Source organism: Ochotona princeps, chromosome X (assembly GCF_030435755.1).
Source record: "Ochotona princeps isolate mOchPri1 chromosome X, mOchPri1.hap1, whole genome shotgun sequence".
NCBI classification, from domain to species: domain Eukaryota; kingdom Metazoa; phylum Chordata; class Mammalia; order Lagomorpha; family Ochotonidae; genus Ochotona; species Ochotona princeps.
This window is the reverse complement of record NC_080865.1, coordinates 29,589,952-29,614,422: the sequence shown is the minus strand read 5'-3', so window position 1 is coordinate 29,614,422 and position 24,471 is coordinate 29,589,952. Positions and strand designations below refer to the sequence as shown.

The 24,471-nt window shown below is 47.5% G+C and overlaps 1 protein-coding gene across 1 annotated transcript in view; it reads left to right on the top strand.

Moving 5' to 3' along the window:
- Nucleotides 1-24,471, top strand: part of SMS (spermine synthase) — a 44,932-nt gene that overhangs the window by 4,084 nt on the left and 16,377 nt on the right. Inside the window, exons 2-6 of the mRNA XM_058659207.1 lie at nt 14,631-14,751; nt 17,793-17,886; nt 18,787-18,851; nt 22,881-23,056; nt 23,660-23,816. Coding sequence (XP_058515190.1) covers nt 14,631-14,751; nt 17,793-17,886; nt 18,787-18,851; nt 22,881-23,056; nt 23,660-23,816 — 613 coding nt within the window. The remainder of the gene's footprint in view (nt 1-14,630; nt 14,752-17,792; nt 17,887-18,786; nt 18,852-22,880; nt 23,057-23,659; nt 23,817-24,471) is intronic.

The following is a 24,471-nucleotide window of genomic DNA, read 5'->3' as shown; positions in this document are numbered from 1 at the left end:
AGGCCCACAGAGGCTTTTGACCAATTCTGTGGTGTGGCTGCAATTCTGGATCCTAAAAGCTTGTCGTTAGCGCGGGAGGTGCTATTGGACTCCAGTAGGTAGAGACCGGGGGAATCCTGCGGAGCATCCCATAATATCCAGGGCAGCATCCCACTGTGTGGACTGCAGTGCGGCTGGCAGGTGCAGAGCCTCTGGTTCTGAGGAGGCCATTTTAGCACGATGAATCATCAGCCGCATTTCCCTGATCCCTGGTGGAGGTCTCCATTATGCTCATCAGTTGGTGGGGCTAGTGGGCAGCCGTTTTCCACCTGGCTCAGTTTTGGCGTACAGAGCTTGGCCTGTACTTGTGAGGCCACTGAACCTGGGGCTTGTAACCTTCCCTCCCTGATTTCCTGAGCCAAAGGCCTTAGTACAGAGCTGCCACACCCCTGTGTACTTGTTGAGTTTATGGTGACAGCATATCTTTGTGTGCTTTAAATAGCTACAACTGTATAAAACTTGATCCAGTTTTTTTTAAACCTAACTTGTTGTAAAAGCCCCTTTCCCCCTTCAGCGTTCTCATCTCCTTTATCCCCCATTGTGGTGACCAGTGAAGGTGCCTGCACCTGCCCTGTGGCTTTGACCAGGAAGCATGGGGGAGCTGATGACTTGGGAGTAGGGAAGACTGGTTTGAGTCCCACTGTAGATCGCCTAAATTCGCATTTTGGGTCCTCCTCTTACCAATAATTCTAATGCAGATTGAAGTTTGTGAAGCTCTCTAATGGGTTCCTTGTTAAGAACAAAGAACTTGCCTGGGAAGCCTATGGCACTGCCCTCGGGGAGCCCAGTCATTACATCCTCTGCTTCTTCCAAACACAGGGAGATTCCTTGCTCACCTGTGTTCTGGCTTCGGTTTCCAGGCCACAATCTTTCCATTTGTCTTCCTTTTGGAGGGAGCATTGGTCATCAGGAACTCGCTCACCCCTGTCCCCCTCACCCATTGTTAGAGCGCTCTGTGTATGGCAGGGATCAAGTCTGTAAGATCCATTTCTAGCCACGTTTCCCACCTCCCTTACACGGTCCTGAGCTTCCAAGTGGGCGGAGGCACCTGCACTCCGGATTGATGAGCTTTGGGGAAGGCATTTGGTGTGCTTTTTTTCCCATGGTATTTTTTCTCGGATATTAATCGTGTTCGCAAATGCTTTCCGGTTGCATGGGGGAGGTCACTGGTCAGGCCGCGTGCCTTCGGAGTGCTCTGGCGCTTTGTGGTGATTTGGGTTTTGTTTTTGAAGCTGTCTTTCCTCCGGCACTGCTGAAGATTCTTAATTATCCTGATCCTTCCCCCTGTGACTCCAAAGTGAAGAATCTCACGGTGCTGGAATTAGTTTTGGGGGCTTGCTGTTAGGAGATTGTGTAAACCGTAATGGTTCTTTCTAGGGTGTCCTTTCCTAAGTTATGTGCATTGAAATGCAGCATCTGGTGCAGTGAGAGTGTACTTGGTGCTAAGAACCCTCTTTTCTCATTGGCACTTCTCTGTTGTTCGGAAGGGATGCCAACTGCTTAAGAAAGTGATGCCGTAGTAAAAGTACGAGGAGTGATTGTTAGCCTAGCCGCCATGGGAGAAGTAATCAGAAGCTCTGTGCGAGACATTAGGGGGAGTGTTTTCCACTGTAATGGTTGGTAGACTTAATTTGCCTTTCTCCTTTGGAAGAGAGAAAGATAAAGTCTGTAGTTTTCACAGAAGAATCACGGGTTTGGAATCTTCTCATCCTCTCTATGTAATTAAATTGGTTGAATTTGTATTGGAAGTTACAGGCTAAGCCACTTTCTCAGCAGATACTAACCCAGAAGGAGCTGGATCTTGAATAGTTCCGGAAAGTTAGAGCTTTTGCTTTCAGACTTGGTACCTAGAGATTTGGAATGAGTGGTCTTTGTATTTGGACTTTTGACAACTGTAATAATCTATCCCAGAGCTGTGTGAATTATAAAGTCACTGGAATGTGATTGGGTGCTTATGAAAGAAAATATGTTTAATAAAGCTGATACTATGTTTTGTGGGTTAGTGCATATTTCAGGCATTTTAATCCACCATTTCACTGCAGTTGTAACCCTCACCTGCTGGTGGATGCTGCAGCTACAACCACCATTTCATGATAATTTAATTACAGGTTTAATTCTTTTGAAAAGTTGGGAAACCTCTTAAATTGAATCACCAAGCTAAGTTTGCAAACCATGCATAAATGCACTTTTAAACTCTTACAACTAGGCATTTTTCCAGACCCTAGGAAATAGAACTGAAGCCCTAAGGTGTGTGTAGGCCTGGATTTCATTAAATTGATATTGTCATTTGTGTTCCTGAACTGGTCATCAAATGTGTTAATGTGTCAAGCCCCAAACTCAAAAGGAGCCAGGCAGAACCTGTAGTATGTTCTGGATTGTGAGCTGACTTCATTCTGGGTAGTTGAACATGCACCCTAATTTCTAGCTCTCCCTGAAGATGCTAATGATACCCAAAATCCCACACACACTGTGTTGTTGGGTGGGATGTCCAATAAAATGTTTGGAAGCGTGTCAAAGGATACATCAGGTACTTAACACTAATTGCAGAACTTCGGGCTGAGTACTTTGAAATACTGCCAGTGGATAAAGATGCTCAGATATAAAAAGGTGCGAATTTTATGCGCTGCAAAGATAAGGAAAGTTCTGGCAAGAAGAGAGGTGGAAAATAGTGGGTTGACTGACGTGCTTTGAAGGTTGATCTATTTTGTGGAAAGAGCCTCCCTTCATTATTACAGTAGGATTTTTTTCGGGACACTTTGGTTTTTAAGATATCGCGTGTTTTTTACGTGACTGCATTTTTTCACTAGCATGAAAATCTCTAGTTTGAATAATGAGTGATACTAGGATATTGGTATTTTTCATACCACATTGCCTTACTATAGACTATCACACTGGTCACACAAGACTGCCATGTGCCACTGGACCTTCTCTGCTGGCCTCAGAGGATGGAGGTGAATAGAAACTGTACCTCATGATGGTTTCACACTGAATCTTTGAACTGTTGAGTACTACAGCTGATTCTGGAGGAGTTTTTTTTTCAGACTATTTTTTTTTACTGCAAAGTCAGATATACAGAAAGAAGGAGAGGCAGAGAGGAAGATCTTCCATCTGATGATTCTGTGTCGATCTGAAGCCAGGAGCGTCTTCATGGTCTCCCAGACAGGTGCAGGGTCCCAATGCATTGGGCCATTCTTGACTGCTTTCCCAGGCCACAAGCAGGGAGCTGGATGGGAAGTGGAACTGCCGGGATTAGAACCAGTGCCCATATGGGATCCTGGTGCGTGCAAGGCAAGGACTTTAGCCACTAGACCATTGCGCCAGGCCTTGACTCTGGAGTTTTAAGAAGGAAGGGCAGGGGCCTGTCTGTCCAAGTGTGGCACGTTCTGAGGTGGCATTTGCCTCATTCCCCAAGTGTGGTGCCTCATCTGGAGAGATGAAAAACAGCTGTGAAAATGTTGTGACACCCCCTCCGCCCCCCCCTCCGTCTCTGAGTTTCCCGCTTTGCAAAATAGAATTAGGCCTGCTTTGAAGAGCTTGCAGAAGCTGTTCTCGTGGTGAACAGTTAGTTATTCGCGTCAGACAAAGAGTCTGTAATCCTGTTACAAGTTAATAACCACTTTGATGTGTAGGACAAATGGCTTACTCTTGTTGCATATATACTGAGAAAGATAATACAAGATTGTGATTCAAAGCACTGGCGTTTAGAGCCCAACTACTTGGGTTCGAATCCTGCTTACATCCTTGCTAGTTGTGTGACCTTAGGTGAATTTGTTGACTTCTCTGTGCCTTATTAAGCTAACCATACTTCATCGTTGTGTTGAACAGCAGCCAGGAGAGCGAACTTCTGGGCCTTGGTCCTGATCTGAGGGAGCCAACATTTGATCTTACCATAGGGTATCGTACTAGCTGACTTTATCTCTAGATGCCCTTGGTGGGGTTGAGCAAGTTCCCGTCTCTGTTTTTCTGGTTTTTTTTTTTTTCTTAAATGGAGGTCGAATTTTGTCATTCCGTTTTTTGCATCATCTCTTTTTATTGTGGTGCATCACGTTGGTTTTTTTAATATTTAGCAAGTCATGGCGTGCTCTGGAATAAATCCCAGTTGTTCATGGCATATAAACATTTTTCTATGTTGCTGCACTCTGCTAATTTTGTTAAAGAGTTTTATGTCTATATTCATGAGGGATGCTGGCATACAGGTTTCTTTATTTGGAATGTGTTCACGTGGCTTTGGGATTGGGATTATATTGGGATTATACAGTGTTAGTTCCCTTCCTCAGTGTCTGTTCCAATTCTCCAGTGAGATAGCTGGGTCTTAGGATCTCTTACTTTGGAGATTATAGTTAAAGAGCTTAGGTTACCTGCTTCCTATTGGATGGGTTGTAGTAGTTTTTGTTTTGGAAGGAATTAACCTGTTTTCTTTTTCATTTATCATGTGTGTACCTATCCAGTTGTTTGTGGCGTTGCCTTCCTTTGGTGCCTTGCAGGGTCTGTAGTGATAACCCATTTTATTTTGAATGTTGGTAAGCTACATCTGCCTTCTCTCTTTGTCAGTCTCCCTGATTTGGCTTTGTTGTGCCAGTTTCCCTGTAGTAGCTTGTCTGTGGACAGTTTCACTGACTCTTGGCCTCCCTCCGGGCTGCTGGTTCTGGACTTATTTTTCCTCTCTGCATCCTTGAGTTGGGAGCCTAGATGAGTGATTGGAAACTTTCAAAAGGAGACCAGCACTCTCAAATATTCCCATTCTCTGGGAAGAGCTTGTTTCTCTGGATTATCACTGTCACTCCTTTTGTACTCTTGAAAAAGGCAGAAGTCCTAGTTATTTATTCAACTGTGCTTCTTTTTGTAACATTTAGTAAGTTGTTAACGTAGGAAGCATGCCTTGGGTTATTTAAGTGAGTGACTTCTGGAAATTCAAGTTTTAGAATTAGAGCTGCTGCTCCTTGTTGCATAGGGAGGTGGAGCTTGGCGTTGCCTTCACCCAGGGGCCCACAAAGTAAAGCCCTTGGGGCAGATGCTGCTCTTGGGGCCTGGTTTTGCAGGACCCACCTCAGCTTTTGTAGAGTTGTAAAATGTGTGCCCATGTACTTGCAGGCGTGAGCGCACACCCCTCCCCCCAACACATCTCAAAGAGATTTGATTGGGTCCACACGTCCTGACCGCTTTACTATGTGGCACTGTACAGAACAAGGTGACCTGTTGCTGCCTTTACGCCAGCTCAGTCCTTGGAGCGGCTGGGAAAGTTTGCAAGTACAGGTTCCCAGGCCCCACCACGTGGCCGTGTGCTCATCTGGAAGCCACCTGTGGCTCATGGCCCTCGCTGGGGCTGGGTGCTTTTGGACGGTCTCCTTTGTCTTTCGTATGGAATGCTCCCTAGGAACAGTCACTTTTTCCTGCTTCCCAGACTGAGAACTCTCCTTAGAGGTCCCTTCCAGAAGGCTCCACCTGAATGTAGACTTTCCTGATACTTCCTAGCAAAGCCAGGCGGAAGGGCCTCTTAAGGGACAGTTCTGATGTAAATATGATTTTATGGTTTTTGTTTGTTTGTTTTTTGCTAGCCCCAAATTTTGCAAAATCTGAACTGTTCTTATCTTTGGAGAAAGTGCTTGTTACCTTCTAGTTCCGTTTTTTGCCGTGCACTTTTGAAGCAGCCTTGATGCCTGGCCTTCTCTGCAGGTCTCGCTGCCTTCTTTATTTGCCTCCTGGGCCCAGGTCACAGCTTCCTTGTGCTGAGAGCCTGTGTGGTAAGCTAAGGAGGCCCTAGGTGCAATGGCTTGTGCTTTCAGCTGCTCCTTGGATTCTTTTTTTTTATTCTTTTTTTTTTTTAAAGTGTACTTATTTTTATTGGAAAGGCAGATACACAGAGAGGAGAGACAGAGAGGAAGATCTTCTGTCCTCTGGTTCATTTCCCAAGCCGCCGCAATGGCTGGAGCTGAGCCAGTCCAAAGCCAGGAGCCAGGAGCTTCTTCTGGGTCTCCCATGTGGGTACAGGGTCCCAAGGCCTTGGGCCATCCTCGACTGCTTTCCCAGGCCACAAGCAGGGAACTGGATGGGAAGCGGGTCTGCCTGGATTAGAACCGGCGCCCATATGGGATCCTGGTGCATGCAAGGCGAGGACTTTAGCCGTTACGCTATCGCACCAGGCCTTGCTCCTTGGATTCTTTCGCAGAGTTCATGTGCCTTGGTTGGTCAGTGTCACAAATAAATCAGCTGTACTGCTTTCCCTTCCCAAGGCAAGGCGGGCCGTAGCGTGTGTCCCTTTTCTGTGCCTGATATTCTGAATTTTGACTCACATGGCGGTGGAGTCTGAGGGAGAGATCACCTTAGCCAAGCGCTGCCCTCTGTGGCACCGCATGTGGGAGTGAGGGGTGAATCAAAGCCTGGGGCTTATCTCTCAGCTTTGAAGCTTTTCCTAGTTTTGTAGGGACAGAGGCATGCCAAGAAGGGGTGGCTTCAATGTTGGATCAGTGCTTGATTTCCAGACCAAAGAAATAGGATTAAGGTTGTGAGTCTGCGCATATTTTCTAAGTGCAACTTGGATTAGTAAGAAGTTGGCCTCACCGAGGATCTAGGTTGATGTTACTTTAGAGCGGCCGGTTCTTGCCCACCTTCCACTGGGTGTTAGGCAAAGGTGACAGGTGGCGGCCCTGCCTCCAGAAATGCTCTCTCTGGAGGGGGGATTGGGAAGTCAGGGCAGTGAAAATAATTAGTAGTGTGTTCATGTTATTCTATAACTTGGTGTCTTGTGCATGGTAAGGAATAGTCCTTGTGGCCAGTGCTCTATAAACATTGCCATCTGGCTTGCCTTAATGCGTGTTTGCGTGGAAGGAGCTTGGGTGTTACTTCTGTGTTGGTGTTCCATGGCTGCTAATCCAACCTCAGCAGGGCTGGTTTCTGTAGTTAACGTTTTCCTGCTTTGCTGCTTTTTATGAACAGCAGAAACTGTGCTCGAAAACAAGCCCTCCAAATGCTTTGCGCCTTTTTTTGCCCCCTCTCCCCCCACCCCCCGTTGTTTCACAGCTGTCGCAGTAAGGGCCCAGGCTCGGGCTGTGCGGTAGCTGGATGCTGCCTTCTGCTGCCGAGGGGCCTGGTGCAGCAGCCATCCTCACACCTGCTCTTCGGGCCGCTGTGGGGCCGGGCAGCAGCCGTGCCTTCCCGCCGGTCTCGGTGCTGCATGTTGTGTGAGAGGCTGTGCCCAGCGTGTGCCTTGTGGTGGTCAGAGGAAGAGAGAAAGTACCTCTAGAGGTTTTTTTTTTTTTTTTTTAGGATTTATTTATTTGAAAGGCAGAGTTACAGATAGAGGGAGGAGGGAGATCTTCCATCCACTGGGTCACTCCCCAAAAGACTGCAATGGCCGAATCTTGAGCCAGTCCAAAGTTGGGAGTCAGGAGCTTTTTTTGGGTCTCCCACTGGGGATGCAGGGGCCCAAGGATTTCAGCTCTCTGCTGCCACCTTCCCAGGCTGAAGCAGGGAACTGGATCAGAAATGGAAGAGTGGGCCTGGTGCGATGCTGAATCCTTGCCATGCAACTGCCAGGATCCCAGATGTACCACTTCCCGTTCTGCTCCCTGTTTGTGGCCTGGGAAAGCAGTCAAGGACTGCCCAAAACCTTGGGACCCTGCACCCATGTGGGAGATCTGGAAGAAGTTCCTAGCTCCTGGCTTCAGTTCGGCTCAGCTCCAACCGTTGCGGCCATTTAGGGAGTGAATCAGTGGATGGAAAATCTTTCTCTCTCTCTCTCCTTCTCTCTGTAAATCTACCTTTCCAATAAAAAGAAATAAAGCTTAAAACAAACAAAATAAATGGAATAGCTAGGAGTCTAAGTGGTGCGCATATGGAATGTTGGCATCACAGGTGGAGGGTTAGGTTGCTACACCACAGCAGTGGCCTCATGAATGTCTGTTTAACAGCCAGTGCCCATATGGGATTCTGGTGTCATAGGTAGTGGCTTTACCTGCTGTGCCACAGTGCCAGCCTAGTTTTTGGAGTTTTATCTCTTTTGTCCCGGCTATTAGAGTTAGTGGGAGACTCAGTTTGTTTTGGGTTATTGCTTTATTGAGATGTGATTTCCATGAGTTATCATTTCCTTATTTGTAGTGTGTACGATTCAGTGTTTTTTGATATCTTCACAGAGTTGTATGACCATCACCACCATTCATTTCAGACTATTTTTGTCACACCCGAAAGGAATCCTCTACTCCTCCCCTGCCCTTCCACTGCTCAGCCCGTCACCCCCACTGTCTCAGGGGATTGACTTTCCCTGGCCATTTCCTGTACATGGAATTCCACGCCAGGCAGGCCTCTGTGACTGGCCCCTTGCGCTTAGCATCGTATTCTCAAGGTCCTGCCGTGCTGTGAGGCGTGAGCCAGCACTATATTCCTTTTACGGTCCGTGGTACCGATACACGGCCTTTTGCGTAGCCATTTATAACTGCCTCTGAATTGTTTGTACTTTCTGGCCATAGTGCTTCCCGCTGCTCTGCACGTTCCCAGTGCTTGGCTTGGGCTTTTGTGTGACGAGATTAATCACCAGGCAGCTGTGGTCAAAAGGGACTGCACGTGGGAATATGAGAACAGGCTGCAGCCAGGCACACCCACCTGCTTACCCTGCATTTTCATCTCTGGCAATGCATTCGACTTCTGCATGTCTGAGAATTCTCCTCCTGGGTGGCAGGCCCCTTTTGAGGATTAACATGTTAACTTTTCACAGCGCTCCAATTTTCCGAGTGAAACAGGGGTTTTCTGGGTACCGCTAGCTTTTGGTAATGTGGGCCCTGCCGGTGGGCAGCCTCAGGTTTGCTGCCAAGCCAGCCCCTGGCGCACTGCAGAGGAGTTAGGTCAGTGGTGTGGGCAGCTCCTGGACACTTGTTCATTTTTGAACTTGAGATTATAATTTATATAGAATAAACTTGAGTTCTGAGCACAGCCTGCAGTCAATCTCTGCCAGCTAGTTCAAGTTTAGGCACACCTGAGTCGGCTTTGAAAGCAGTTTTCTGAATAGTTCAAACTGAGCGGTGTTCCATTTCCATTTCTTCCGCTTGTGTCAGGAGTCTGGAGAAAGCACAACTCTAGGTTTTGTGTGAAGGCAAACTGGCCGACCTAAGCTTGAGTCTTCGATTCGTCTGCCTTTGGGATGTGGGGAAAGGATGCCTGTGGTGGAGCCTCGTAGTTACTTTCCATGGGGAATGTGCAGGCTTGCGGGGAGATGGCGGGAGGCAGTGGGAATCGAACTGACCGTTGCTGCAGTGCGCTCAGCGTGGCATGAAGGCAGGCCTCAGGTGACAGAATAGAGTGCCAGTGAGGGCGTGGCGCTCTGGGAATAACTCTGGGAGCTGTGGAGGAGCTGGACCAGCAATGGCTGCAGGAAGTGGGCTGGAAACTGGTGTAGGGAGTGTGGGGAAGAGGAATGGATGATTAACTACTCCTTGGGGATGTAACTAGCTTGAGCCCATCGTGGGAGACAGGAATAACAATGGGGGATGGGGTCTTGATAGGGGGGGTACAGAAATTCCAATTTTAATGAAAAAATACCCTCGGTGAGAGTTGAAATTCACCTCGTGCTGCTTGAATGTGAGGACGTTAGAAAGCCGGTGAATGAGCGCGTTCTGGCCCTCCCTTTGCAAAGTTGAGCCCCTGCCGGTGGCAGCGATGGCAGCTCTGCCTGTCCCTGTGCACACAGCCTGGCGTCCAGGCACATGGCTTGCCTTCGGAAAGGCCGCATACCACCCAGCGTGTATGGCCTGAGTTTTCTAGCTGAAGCTTTTGAAGTTGAAAAAACTTAACAGCTACCAGCCAAGGTTGGAAGTGGTGAGGGGCATTTTTTTTTTTTTTTTTTACTGAATGTGTGCGAATTGCATCTTTCCTTTGGGCAGCTGCTAATTGAATTCAGCTTATTAAGGAGTATTTTTGGCTCATAAGCTGACAAAGGACTGGAATAGAATAAGCGTGTTTGCCCAGCTTTTTGCCAGAGTGTGTGGTGTCATCATGCATTGTTATTCAGCATGACTTCCTGGTCTAGTAAGATGGGTACAGTTAATCTACTTACATACAGAGCTGCAGGCGGCCCTGGGGATCAGTGATTAAATAGCAGGCCCATGAGGGATGGTGGGAACCAGCACCGATTGTGTTTTATGGCTGAGGAATTTAGGTCTGTGAGAAGTTATCTTAGCCAGATGGTTGGGGTGAGACAGAGAGGGTGTGGTGGGGGATTTATGGGAAAAGCTTGACAAGGAGGCCCATTTGGGGAGGAGGGAAAGACGTTAGTGGAAGCCCAGTGCATGGGAAGAGAGAAGTCACCAGCCTGAATGCGATTTCCAATTTAGAATTGGAGTGCTGCCAGGGGTGGTTGCTTAGGAGCCAGGAGCTAGCTGCTGGTGCAGGTTGGGCCCCTGGCCGTCTGCAGCGATGTTCGGGTCAGAGGAATGAAGCTCTCTGAGGAAGGCCTGCAAACAGATCTCCAGGGGAACACGAGGCCGGAGATGAAATTGAAGCTTTGATTCTTTCTTCCCCCCTTCCTGTCATGTTGTGGTAGTGGGTATTGGATTCGCACCGTTTGATTTGTTCCAAGTTTTTATTGAACAAACTAAGCAGGCAGTGGTCTGGAAATGGGGCCGTTTCGTGGTTCAGTGGACAAAGGACACATTTTGCCCTGGGGCAGAGGTCAATGTGTTGCTGAGTGCTCTGTAAGGCTCTGAGCTCAATACCAGCTATAATATATGTTACACTATATCCTTCTTCCCTGACCTCGGTGGAAATGGATTTCCAAGCCACTTCTGCCAAACACCATTTTATTGGGCCAGTTGAAATTATGGCTGTCTACTTAGAAGTAGTGTGGTTACATCTCTGTTAGCATTTAGATCTGCTTTTAAATTTTCTTCTGCTTTGTAAGCACTTGTATTTCTGAATTTGGGTAATTTGCACCCATGTGTAACGCACCTAACAGACTTGTGTTGCCTCGTTTCTGCATTTGGAGCAATAGTAGTCTTCACTGACATTGAGTAGTTTTGATTGGGGTTGCCCAAATCCTCTGAGGTTCTGTATCAAGGAACCTGGATGGAGCAACTGTGGTGTACTCCATGCTGGACAGACATGCAGGTTCAAAGTTGAAGTAACTTGCAAAGCATTTTCTGGGGCACATCATTGGTCACCTGTGGTTTCAGGTAGTGACGAGTTTGGACTTTGATCCAGCTTGTTTTGTTGAACATTTTGCTGTAACTTTGTGATGACTTCGGTGTAGTTAACATGGAGGTTATATTGTAGGGAATTTCTTTTTCTTTTTTTGTGAATAGGTTTAGAGGAGTCCTGCTCCACTGGGGCTGCACAGTAGAATGCCCCAAGGGAGCCATTCAGAATGCTGATGCTTGGGTCCTCCCACCAGGTTTTTATGGGATTACGCTAGGGTGTGGCACCTCCATCTTGAAAACACTCGGAGTGGTTATAATGTCCAGCTAGGATTGAAAACCACTCGTCTGCCTGTTCTGGAGACCCTGTAAAGAGACAGTGACAAGGGTGATGAATTGAGCCAAATGGAATCACTTTTCACTTACATATAAAACATTAAGTCCCTGCCCTGAAGATAACTCAGTAAGCCACTTCTTTAAGCCTAGGGGGACACATAGCATTAGTGTCCAGTTTTCACTTGAAAACTCCAGAAGAAGAGAGCTACTAGTGAATGGTTTCATCCAGCTCCCAGACTCCTCCACCAGGGCTGGGAGTAGCGTGGGACCCCAGATTAGGAGGAAGGTGAATGACGGATGAGATGGGCAGTGGCAGATGAGTGTCCCTGGAATCCCTGCGGATGACCTGCTGGCAGGGATGACTACCCAGATGCCTACAGGGCCTACATGACTGTACATATCAGCTGGGTGTGTGTGGCGGCGGGAATTAATACTGGGCGGTAAAAATACCTAATCTTGCTGACCTGGGGGGTAAGCCACACGTGTAGAAACAAGGAACATTTCAAATTAGATTTCTTTTGTAACCCTTTTTGTCTTCCTTTTAAGTCCTAGCTGGAGGGCTTCCTTTAGCTCCACACGCCTTTCTGTTAATTGTGCCAGTGAGAAAAGGGGGACTGCTGCCTTGCTGGGCTTGGCTAGCAGTCAAGGCCTCTGCTCCCATCAGACAAAGGACCACACCCCCCTTCCTTGGCCCAAGGGACCGAGTTTGGCCCAGCTCAGCCCCCAGGGTCCTCATTCACTGTACAGCCTGGTGGGACACCTGCGGGGCGGCCCTGCCTGGTTGCCCCTGTCACCAGCAGGGGGGGATTTGTGATCTGTTTTGTTATGTGCCAGCACAATCCAGTCTTGAGGCAATTTACCACGAGTGATGATTTATTTTATACACTTTGAAAACAGAAAACATCTGGTCTAGCCAAGAAGGGATTGCATAATTTCATAGTGGCTTTCCCATTCAGGGCAAGCTCTGCGGGCTAGGCACACTGTCACCTGCTGCCCCCGTCCGCGCTTTTGTCACCTACTTACGGGCTGACTTCCAGACAAATGAAAAAAGAGTAAGTATAGTTCATTTTACCAAGTTTGAAATTATAGGGCTTTTTTGTTGTTTTTTAGGTGGTTGGAAAATCAGTCTTAAACACCATAGTTTTGGGATCTAATTCAGAATTCAAACCATGATTAAAAAAAAAAAAAACTTACTTTGAGAGGCATATTTACAGAAAGAAGAGAGAGACAGAGAGAGAGAGAGAGAGGGAGAGAGAGATGGGCAGAATGGGCTGAGGTGTTTCTGTTCCAAGCCAGGATCCAGGAGCTTTTTTCCAGGTCTCCCATGCGGGTGTAGGGTCCCAAGGCTTTGGGCCGTCCTCGACTGCTTTCCCAGGCCACAAGCAGGGAGCTGGATGGGAAGTGAGGCTGCCGGGATGAGAACCAGTGCCCATGTGGGATTTAGGCACGTTCAATGTGAGGAATGTAGCCGCTGAGCCACCATGCCGGACCCCCTGGATAGATTCTTAATATTTATGTCTGCAGAGACCTTTTTCCAAATAAAGTCACCTTCTCAGGTCTTCTCAGGTGTTAGGGTACACACAGATCCTTTTGGGGTTCCCATCCTATCCATAGTCCCTGGAGGTTAATTCTTTATGCTTAGTGAAAAAAATCATTTCACATTCAGGTCCAATTTCAACCATATTTAGCTTATGACAGAAAATTATTTTTATTGGAGAGGCAGATTTACAGAGAAGGAGAGACAAAGATCTTTCTATCATACCTACAATGTCAGGATACGCTTAGTTGGCAGCATGATGGACTTGGGACCGTTTATGAAGGACTATAGTAATAATATGGGCGAAATCAGTGAGGGGAGGGGACTAGGGGAAGGGAAATTCCAGAGCCTATGGAACTGTATCATAAAATAATAAAATAAAAAACCAAAATCTTCCATCGGCTGGTTCACTCCCCAGATAGCTTCAATAAACAGAGCTGAGCCAATCCCAAGCCAGGAACCTAGAGCTTCTTCCCCATCTCATGCGGGTACAGGGGTCCAAGGATCTGAGCCGTCCTTGACTGCTTTCCCAGGCCGTAAGCAGGGAGCCAGATGGGAAGTGGAGTGGCGGGATTAGAACCGGCGCCCATATGAGGTCCTGGCGCATTCAGGGTGAGGATTTAGGCACTGGGCTGTGATGCTGGGCCTTAGTATATTTCTTGCTTGGGAAACCACACTGCAGTCAGCTCTGATGATTTGTTTTTCTGTTTTGCCTCTGTTCAGTTCCTAAAGCGGCTTTGTTTTACTTCTTTGAGCCTGCTGGTTGTTTTCTCCGTGGGGAGCTGACCTGTGAGGTGTTGGTGACACTGGAAGGAGTGCTTACAGTTCTTCTCAACTCTTCTTGGCTCTTCATTTTATCTTTTTTTTTTTTTTTTTAAGAGAATCACTGCTTTGTACACAGAATTACAAAAGAACAAGTTACATTTTGCCCTCCCTTTTCCTCCAAGTATTGTAATGTTCCATCTTCTTGAAGATCCTGGTTTCAGATAAACCTGCAGGAGTTGGCGCCTGTTAAGCCGGGGGCCCTGGGCTCCCTTAGGGGTTGAGGTGTGGGAGGGGGAGGAGGGTGTCCTCTCAGCCCAGCCGGTGGCCCCATGCAGTTGTTCAGTTTCTACAGATAACAATCCTTTCTCAACATTAACATTTCATTTCTTTGTTATTTCTGATTTCAGTAGCCATACACTCTGAAAAATAACGTGAAAAAAATTTCCAGTTGTTTATAACAGCTGTGAACAGTAAATCGCTTTACCTTTTTCTAGTATCGTGTATGTTTGTGAATTTCCCCTACAGTGCCCATCTCTCGCTGTGTTCACGTGTCTTTGGTTTCGGGTTAGGCTGTCTTTCGGTGGGCCGGGTGTCTGCCTGCTTTTGAATCCTTGGCGTGGGTATTTACGGTCAGTTTTATGTTCTTATCATGTAGCCAGGTGGTCTGTGTAGGCTTTCCTTGCAGAATGGAGAATGCCCGGGAGAATGTTGACACAGGGCCTAAAGTGGCCGCTTTGTTCGTATCTTCCCCTAAGGTCACTGACAGAAGGCCTTCGCGGCTTTCGCCTCTGAACAGGCCTGCCTCACCATCTCAGCCTTCCTTCCTTGTCTTGCAGCTGATTGCAAGACCATTCTGAAAGGTCTCCAGTCCATTTTCCAGGAGCAGGGGATGGCAGGATCGGTGCATACCTGGAAGGACCACGGCTGCTTGGCAACCTACACCGACAAAAATGGCAGGTGAGATGCGCTCGGGGCTCAGCTTCAAAGCTGCTCTTTCAGGAGGGGCAGAGAGGGGGATGAAATGTGGGCTGCGGGTGGTGTCTGGGGATTTTGTTTCCCTCCTTTGATATTTTTGCGGATGGGGATTTGAATTCAGTGCTTCTCAACCCTAGCAGTTACCTTGGCATGTCCCGGGAGCGCTTTTCCCGCAGAGACTGAGGCCACTGGTCTGACGTGTCTTTCTCCAGAGCCCCCAGGCAGTGTGCTGTGTGGCCTGGACAGAGAACTCCTGGCAACAGTACTAGTGTTAAGATGGCAGCAATCGTGCAGAGTTGGCTGAAACATAATTTACACAGCAAGTACTGGCTACAGAGAGACTGTCGTGGACCTCAGGAACATTTCACGTGAGCTCCCAGCTCAGGCAACTGACCACTGTTAGGAGTGCTTGCTGCGTAATGCAGACCAAAGTTATTACGTAGCTTGACAGGAAGCTGAGATGCTGCAAGAGTCCAAGTCTTTTGGGTTGCAGATCTTACTGATTTTTTTTTTGGTAGTCAGTGTGTGGTTAAAAAAATTTGTTCATCAGGAGGAAAGAAATTCTAAATCAAGAAATGACAGATAAGAAATGTGCTGTTCATTGAACTCTACTTTCTTAAGTTAGATATGTACTATTTATGGAGATGTGTGTAATACATATATGGATATGTTTTATATATAGATTTTATACAATTGTCATGATAATCACAGTTAATTTAAAGGAGCACCTGGCTCTTTGTTTTAGAGAGCTTTGTTTACTTATTTGAAAGGTAGAGTTAAAGAGGAGAGACAGATCTTCCATCTGCTGTCATGCTCCCCAAATGGCTGCAGTAGCTCAGCCTGGGACAGGCAGAAGCCAGGAGCCTAGAGCTTCCTCTAGGCTTCCCATGTGGAGGCAGCGGTCTGACTACCTGGATCATCTTCCTCTGCCGTCCAGGCTGCCTTAGCAGGAGCAGATCAGAAGTGGAGCACTTGGGACTTCATCTTGTTGATGTGCGCAATGCCAGCCTCCCTCCTGGCTCTTTGATTCCATTTTTCCAGTGGGTAGAAAGCCAGAATTCCGCATGGCTTCCCTAATGTCCTTCTTTAGCTCCTTTTTTTTTTTTCTGTCAAAATGAAAAGCAGTCACCCACATGGTCTTCCCCTGGCCTAAAAGGGAAAATGCTGGGAGATGAGAGCAGGCCCTACTGCTGGAGGGCACTGCCCCTGCCCGACTCAGACGTACCAGGGAACTGCGTATAAACCTCAGCATGTGAGGTTAGCAGTTATGAAACCTGTGTTGAAAAGCAATGCTTCTTTTTTAAGGGGGTCCCCGAATCAGCAGCCCACCTCCAAATCTCCTGTGTATTCTGCCTCTGCCTCTGCCTCCTCTTGCATGCTCTGGCCCACTGCCCGGCATGGCCCAGGGAGCACAGGTGCTATGGCTTGTCTCCAGTGCCTGTGGATCCCGCAGCTTTGTGCCTGGACCCCCTCTGCCTCCAGCACCTCACACTGTTTAATCGTGAGAATCACAGCAGAGGAGGAGCTGGCAGGCTCTGCTTCTACACCCAGGCCATAAGTTGCTCTTACCTCTCTCCTACGGCCCTTGAAATTTGCCCTGTACACACAAATTCTGTTTTAACCAAGGACTTCTGAACGTGGACAAACTTATTTTTATTTTATTTTCTATTGCTTTTAGTGGACAAACTTAACATGCTTAGCTTAAAAGCTTACATTCTGGAAAAAAGAAAAAACCTTATTTTTTTCATCAGTCTTGCTCTCTCACTAGGTCATAGGATAGCTGGCGCATTTCTCCCATCCAAGTACTCACCCGGCCTGACCCTACTTAGCTTCCGAGAGATCGGGCACGTTCAAGGTGGCATGGCCGTAGACCAAAACTCCCATTTCTCTTGCCCCTGGGGACGAAGAGGGACGGAACTAGGTTCCGACTTCTCCCTTACCTTGGTGCATTTGTGCTGCTGAACCCTGGTCCTGGTCCTTAGCCTAGCGAGTTTTTGCCTTTGTTTCTGACCCCATCCTTGAGGTTAGTACTCGGCCCTGCTTGCCAGCATGCTCTGTTCAAGCTGTAACCATTCTGGGGGGTTAGGGGTAGCACTTCTCTGTTGCTCCTTGGTCCCAGCCTTTCCCTTTAGCTGCTGATATGATGGAGGAAGCAAAGACTGGCCACTCATTCAGGGAGAGTGACATTTGTGATGTTTGTGCCTGAAATTGAGCTTGAGGCCATTTAGGGGCAAAGATGAACGTTAACTGATTTATTTATTTATTTTTTAGTTCAAGCACACTGCCTGTGTTCTCTGAACAAAATTGCTCTTTTAACATAGTGCTTTTCAAGTGTTTGTTGAGCCACAACTTTGTGGTAAGAAGTAATTTTGTATCATAACCTTGGAAATATACTTCTGTGTATGCAGTATACATTTACACATCAAAATAATTTTTTTAATGGGTTGGTTATTTACTGAATTAAGGGGTTGGGGAAATTTTTTTTTCTGAGAGCTACCTGTGGTCTGAGGGTATTTTTGTTGTTGTGGTGTGCTTTCTTTAGTAATCCTTTAACAATGTAGCCCTTTCTGAGTCTGCACCTGTGGCAGAAACAAGCTGTAGGCCTGGAGTTGACCCATCCCCTCACTGAATTAATTTCCTGCCGGCAGTGAGCAAAGCCCAGCTTTCCTTTGAACTCAGAAGGATAATTGGGAGAGCCCAGTTTGCCCTTCTCTAACCTCGTTCCTCTTTTGTCGGTGGTTACTAGACTTGGAAGAACTACCTTGAGAGCCTTTGCAGAACGACTGCCACATCACTTCCTGGTGCAGGAAGCAGTTTTGAAATGCTGGGATTTCCTGACACCCTCTGAATGTTCTAGGGGGGATGGCTAGCTTTAGCCGCTGCTAAGCTTTGAGAAGAAGCGAGCCAGTTAGCTGTGTCATTCAGGGCAAAAGAGCTAGCGTTTTCGGTGGCTCCTGATATTCTCTTTGTTCTTAGTGCTGTGATGATAATTCCTAACTGTAGAATTCCACTTGCCTTTGCAGCTTTGCCAATTTGCGAATTTATCCCCATGGATTGGTGTTGCTGGACCTCCAGGGCTACGACGGTGATGCACAGGGCAAAGAAGAGATTGACAGTGTCAGCTTTTCATTCTTTTCTACTTAAGTATCTAAGTAACATGAAATCTGCTTGGATTAATGATGAAATTGTTGACTTCACAGTTCATTTTAAACTTTCCTTCTTGCAGATATATGGCTTTAGAAGAGAAATATTTTTTTTTAAAGAAGTGATTCTCATTTTTCTTGTTTTTTTTTCCTTTCCCCTTTGTTTGCAATACTGATTTTTTTTTTCTTAATCTGCCTGAAAGGCAGAGCAAGAGAGAGAGAAAAAGAGAGAGACAGAGAGAGACTGTCTTCCATTCACTAATTCATTACTTCACTCCCCAAATTTTTGTACTAGCTGGGACTGGGCCCCTGCTAAAGCTAGGGTCCTAGGTGAATGGGGCCTAAAGATATCTTTTATCCATTGATTCACTCCCCAAATGGCCACAAAGGCTGGAAACTGAGTAGGTGTGAAGCTAGGAGCTTCTTGCAGGTCTCCTTCATGGGTGCAGGGGCCAAGTACTTGGCCATCTTCTACTGCTTTCCCAGGTCATTAGCAGAGAGCTGGATGGGAAGTGGAGCAGCCACTACTCAAACCAGCCCCCACATGGGATGCCGGCAATGCAGGGTTGGGGTTAAGATTAATATGATGCTCTAGAGCTTTCCTTTTTAACTGCCTGAGTGTGAGTAAAGATTTTACTTTCCTCTAGAGGAAATTGAAAAGTTTTAATTAGGATTTTATATTGGTAGTGTCATTTAGCCTTCCTCCTGTCATTTGGTTGCTGATTTGTGCTCAGGTTTGATCAGCACAGGGTGGGATGTTTGCCATGGAGTGTGGAATTGAGGTAGCTTTGGAAGCAAGTGTAGTGATGCCATGGGGCAGGTGCATGTGTCTGGTCCTATAAGCCCATTGATATCTTTTCTTCTTTAATTATAGCTTTTGAACAAAGTAGAAGAAAGATTGAAAGAATTGAGCCAGGACAGTACTGGGCGGGTGAAGCGGTAAGTCCACTCTTCAATGGCTTTTTTTTTTTTTTTTTTTTTTAAAGATTTATTCATTTTATTACAGCCAGATATACACAGAGGAGGAGAGACAGAGAGGAAGATCCTCCGTCCGATGATTCACTCCCCAAGTGAGCCGCAACGGGCCGATGCGCGCCGATCCGATGCCGGGAACCCGGAACCCCCCCCCGGGTCTCCCACGCGGGTGCAGTGTCCCAAAGCATTGGGCCGTCCTCAACCGCCTTCCCAGGCCACAAGCAGGGAGCTGGATGGGAAGCGGAGCCGCCGGGACCAGAACCGGCGCCCACATGGGATCCCGGGGCCTTCAAGGCGAGGACCTTAGCCGCTAGACCACGCCGCCGGGCCCTCTTCAATGGCTTTTTGTATTTGTTAAGTGGTAGAGTCATTAGGAGGACAGTATTGTCCTTGGGAGTATCTATTTTTTAAGATATGGCAAAGAGAAATCACAGCCTGTTTCTGGCAACAAAGTACGGTGAGTTGGGTGCCTCCCACTGAAGCAAGACAGACTATGTGAAACACACACACACACACACACACACACACGGAGAATCGGGGATAAAGTAAAGCAGGTTGCAAGGTGGTGATGGCAAGGCGTTGGAGCTGTGCAAAGCAGAGATCCAGTTCAGGCTGCTGCTGCCTCCTACCCCCATCCTCTCAGTGGAGTTAGGCAGTTTTAAGAGACTTCTGATGTGGTGGGGACAAAAACAAAGTTTGCCTCGCAGCTTTCTTGTAAAAATTTTGCGAGCCCACCCACCTGGAGTTGCCGGTAATGAGGGTGGCTCATTAATGCAACAATGCAGTCCCCCAGTTGCTTTAGGCTGTTGTCAGAAGGAAGGGCTAGTGACTGCTGGCAGCGCCTCCACAGGTAATAGGGCGTTTCCATCACTGCAGACGGTTCTGCTGGGCATCACTGAAGTGTTCGCCATGGCTCTAGGTTTGTAGAAAGGACTTTGATCGAAGTAGCAGCATGGGATGGTCTCCGGTAGGTCAGGGGAATAGAGAAGTGTTGGATTCACACTGACCTGCACATAGGTGTGGCCCGTCCCCGCCTCCAGGCCTCGGAAAGTTAAGCTGCCTCTAAGTCTGGGAGGGACTGCAGCAGGGCCACTCCCTTGCTGAAGAGCAGCCAGAACACAGGCTTGTCCAGTTGGTGGCGCTCTCCTGAGCAGGGACTCCTTACTGGCAAGAGCCGGGATTTTAAAGTACTTAGTGACTCACCCCGGCTCAGTTTGATCAGTTCTTTGGGAAGCTCCAGGGCAGATGTAAGATAGCAAGGTAATTACTTAACCTTGCTGGGCAGAGAAGCAAGAAACTTGGGGAAAAGAACATGGCACAGTCCAGCAATTGCCCACTCTTTTGGAGTCTTTCAGATCATCCAGACTTTTTTTTTGTTTGTTTTTTACCCTACCAAACTCGGCTTAGGGGTTCCCCCAGCCATGCCTCTTCCCTGTCCTTCTCAAACGCCTGTCCTTGCCAACACAACTTCCTGGACACTTGATGCTTTCTGCCTTCACAGACTTTTCCTTACCTGCATCCACTTGAATTTGTTGTTGGAAAATGGCCCAATTGTAGCAGTGACTCGGCCCGTGCCAGAATGCAGCCCGATGCCAGTCAGGGTTACAGTTAGGTGTGAGTACAGAAGTCTGTTTGTGGTGGTGGTTCTCTTCTGGACATTTTCTAAACAAGTGTGGAGTTAAGCATCCGATACTCCTCGGAATTTCATAACTTGTTGTTTGCGTCTCACGGTTTTCACCTGTTTTCCTGAAGTGAGTGAAAAAAGTGAGAGGTTGGTCATTCCTTGTGGGAGGCTTTTGTTAGTGGCCTCAGGACGAAGCCGAGGTACTTTGAGCTGGGGAGTGAGCTCCTTAGAACATTCCTAGGTGAAAACGCAGGAACAGTGCCTGAAATTATTCTCTCTTGGATAAATTGAAATTTTGACAAAGGAGCCATGGGTTTATTTGAAGAGTTGTTTTTGTATTCTACTTCTGCGTGAAGAGGAAGTAGAAAACAAGCTCACATGTAAGTGATTTTATTACAAAACAAAGTTTTGCACTTGAGGGAGTGGCCCTGAGGCCTGGGTGTCCCGCAGTCTACCTACCTGGTGTGGTGTGTGGCTCAGAGCCGCGCAAGGTGAGGCTAGGCCTCTGAGGCTGCACAGTGGCCTCCCAGGAGAGGCGGCGGCAGTGTCTCACGGGGACGCCGGCGTCCTGGTCCTGTCAGAGATCCTTGTGCTTTCTCTTTGCCAGTCTTCAAAGCCCTTTTTGTTGCAGTGAAGGCAGGAGCTCTGTGCTTCAGCCAAGGCACTGTTGGCACAACCGAGAAGAGGTGGTGTCGGTTATCACTGCGTTTGTGTACACTTCATTAGCTGTGGCAGTTGGCTGGCTGTCAACCAGCGGGTTGGCTTCCCTTCCCTGAAAGCAGTGACTTTGACCCTGTTACTTTCATCCAGGACCGTGAGGGTTCACTATACCACCCCACTCCACTTGTCCCCATTGGCTTCCTTCCTGTTCTCTCTGGGTTGTCCTGATTGGGACTCGATGCTTTTGAAGGAAATTCTCTGGCTTGCCTGACATGCCGAAAACTTGATTTATTCACATGAAACTTGAAGCAACTGGATCAAGGGTGGTTAGGATGGAGTGAAAGTGTGTGAGAATTTGCTTTGTCAGCCCTTGTGCTCTTTATCGATGTTTGTGTTTCGTCATAGAAAACCTGGTTATCCCAATGCCAGGTTCAGACTGTACTCTTATCCCGGAATCCCACGTGTCTCACTGTATGTCATGCTGTTTTACTGACACAGCTGCTTCCATGTGGTTCTCTTCGATGTGCAGTGAGTCCTCATTTTCTTTGTGTTTGGGTTAGATTAGCCAAATTTGTTTTCTTCTGTCATGTAGTGTCCTCTGCTGGTTGTTCCTAGTACAGTCACCCTCTCGAAATTACTGAGTATTTACAGAAGGGTGGGATGTGGAAATGACTACTTTGGATTCTGACAAGAATTTTCTTGAAGCGAAAGCTGTTAGAAAAGGTTTCCTTTAGTGTCCGGACCTTGACCCTGCTTTAGTGGACTCCCTCACCTGCTACACACTAATTGTGAAGGGGAAGCCCGTGCCTTTACAGTTGGGGGCGTCTGGTGATTACCACTGGAACCAGTTGATCACAGGCTCAGTCCCACAAACAGCACAGGCACACACTTATGTTCTTGATGCGATATATGTCAACCTGACTCTTGTTATGAAGAGGGGACCAGCTTAGCCTCCCACGACACCCACGGTGGACTTTTCAGATGCACCAATGTCACAAAGCACACGTGGGAGAAAAAAAGAGAATGCTCTACACGAAATGAAGGCGCAGAAGGAAAGAAACCTGCCCAGTGTACACACTGATTTTAATAACTGGGGGCTCTTGAGGAAGGCTTTCGTATTAGCGAATGCCCCCAGGAGAAGCTGACGGAATGTGGTCATGGTCCACTGAAGCATGGATTTGTAGGGAAGTGAAACAACTGAAGCGGCCATTTTTTCTTTCACATTTTCATTAGGAAAAAGTAAAAGTGTGCCGTGCATTTCCTTTTTTTAAACTTTGGTTTGTTTGGAAAACAAAATGAGACTGAGAAATCGTCCTTGCCATGGTTCAGCCTTCACGTGTAACCATTGCAGCTGCACCAGCCCAAAAGCGGAAGCCAGGAACTGCAGATCTCCCATCTGGGGAGTGAGGGGGGACAGAGACCCCACTGGTTGAGCCATTATCACTGCCACCTGCTGGGGTGCACGTCAGCGGGAAGCTGAAAGTAGAATTGGTGCTAGGGTTTGAGGATACCCTACTGATGTCTGAACTGCCACACCGAATGCCTGCTTTTGAACAGTGTACTTTGAGGTACAAAGGTTGTTAACATTGGTGGTGGCTGTGATTGAATACAACGAAAAGCCCCAGCTTTGAATGCGTTCGCTCACTCTCCCCAGGTCTACTTGGAGGCTTTGTTGTGGAAGGCCTCATTCCTGCGTCCCTCTTTTCCAGGTTGCCTCCCATAGTTCGAGGCGGGGCCATCGACAGATACTGGCCCACTGCCGATGGGCGCCTGGTTGAGTACGACATAGATGAAGTGGTCTATGATGAAGACTCGCCTTATCAGAACATTAAAATTCTACACTCGAAACAATTTGGCAACATTCTCATCCTCAGCGGGGATGTTAGTAAGTACCCATCCCTGCCCCGTGGCCTCACGCACTGGGGCTGTGCTGCACCTGTTTTCCGGGCACGTGCCGCTGTGGTGATTTTGTGCGGGTGTTTCACACCGCTAATTTTGGAGATGCTCATTGTTTGGGCTTCCATGTAGCCTTTGGTTTGGCCTAGATTTTTTTCTTCATGGTAAGTATTTGAAACCCAAGTTACAATTGCTTATTTAAATGTTCCTTTGTGTTGTGGAAAGAGTGAAATCTAAGTGGACCACTAGTGTGATAGTGTGGTCACCCGTCTTCCACCCAGCTCCCAGGTCACTTTGTCTCTCCTTAGGTTGAAGCTTCTGAAATACATGGTATTTATTTATTTAGCTAAGATGATTTTTAGTTATTCAGCATGTCAGCACATTCTGGAGACTGGATTTTCTTCCCAGTAACTGCAATGTTGAAAACTCCCCATTTAAAACAGTGTGCGGAACCTTCCACACTGTTGGGTAGCCTTTCCAAGACGGAAAATGGGAAGTTTGCCTTTTGGGTTGCATTCCAGCGCTACCTGCTAACGTTGAGTTGGTACGTGTTAGAGCAGACTCACCATCTTGTATCGTGTCGCCCCTCTAGATTTGGCGGAGAGTGACTTGGCATATACCCGAGCCATCATGGGCAGTGGGAAGGAAGACTACACTGACAAGGATGTGCTGATCCTGGGCGGTGGCGATGGAGGCATATTATGTGAAATTGTCAAACTGAAACCAAAGATGGTCACTATGGTGGAGATATCCTTTCTTGTATAAGAAACTAAGTCCTGTGGGTTTTTTTGTGTCTTTTTTTTTTAATAATTGTTATTTTATTTATGTTTTAAAAAGATTTATTTATTTTTATTGCAAAGTCAGATATACACAGAGGAGGAGAGACAGAGGGAAAACTCTTCTGTCTCATGGTTCACTCCTCAAGTGACCACAATGGCCAGTGCTGCACTGATCCGAAGCCAAGAGCCAGGAACCTCCTCCAGATCTCCCACACGGGTGCAGGGTCCCAAGGCTTTGGGCTGTCCTCGACTGCTTTCCCAGGCCACAAGCAGGGAGCTGGATGGGAAGCAGGGCTACCAGGATTAGAACCGGCGCCCATATGGGATCCTGGTGCATTCAAAGCAAGGACTTTAGCCGCTAGGCCATGGCGCCGGGCCCTATTTATTTTAGTTTTATTGGAAAGTCAGATAAACAAAGAGGAAGAGATACAGAGAGGAAGATCTTCCATCTGTCGATTCACTCCCCAAGCGGCTGGAATGGCCAGATCTGTGCCAATTCGAAGCCAGGAGCCAGGAGCCTCTTCTGGGTCTCCCACGTGGGTGCAGGGTTCCGAGGCTTTGGGTCATCCTCAACTGCTTTCGCAGGGCACTAGTAGGGAGCTGGATGGGAAGTGGAACATCTGGG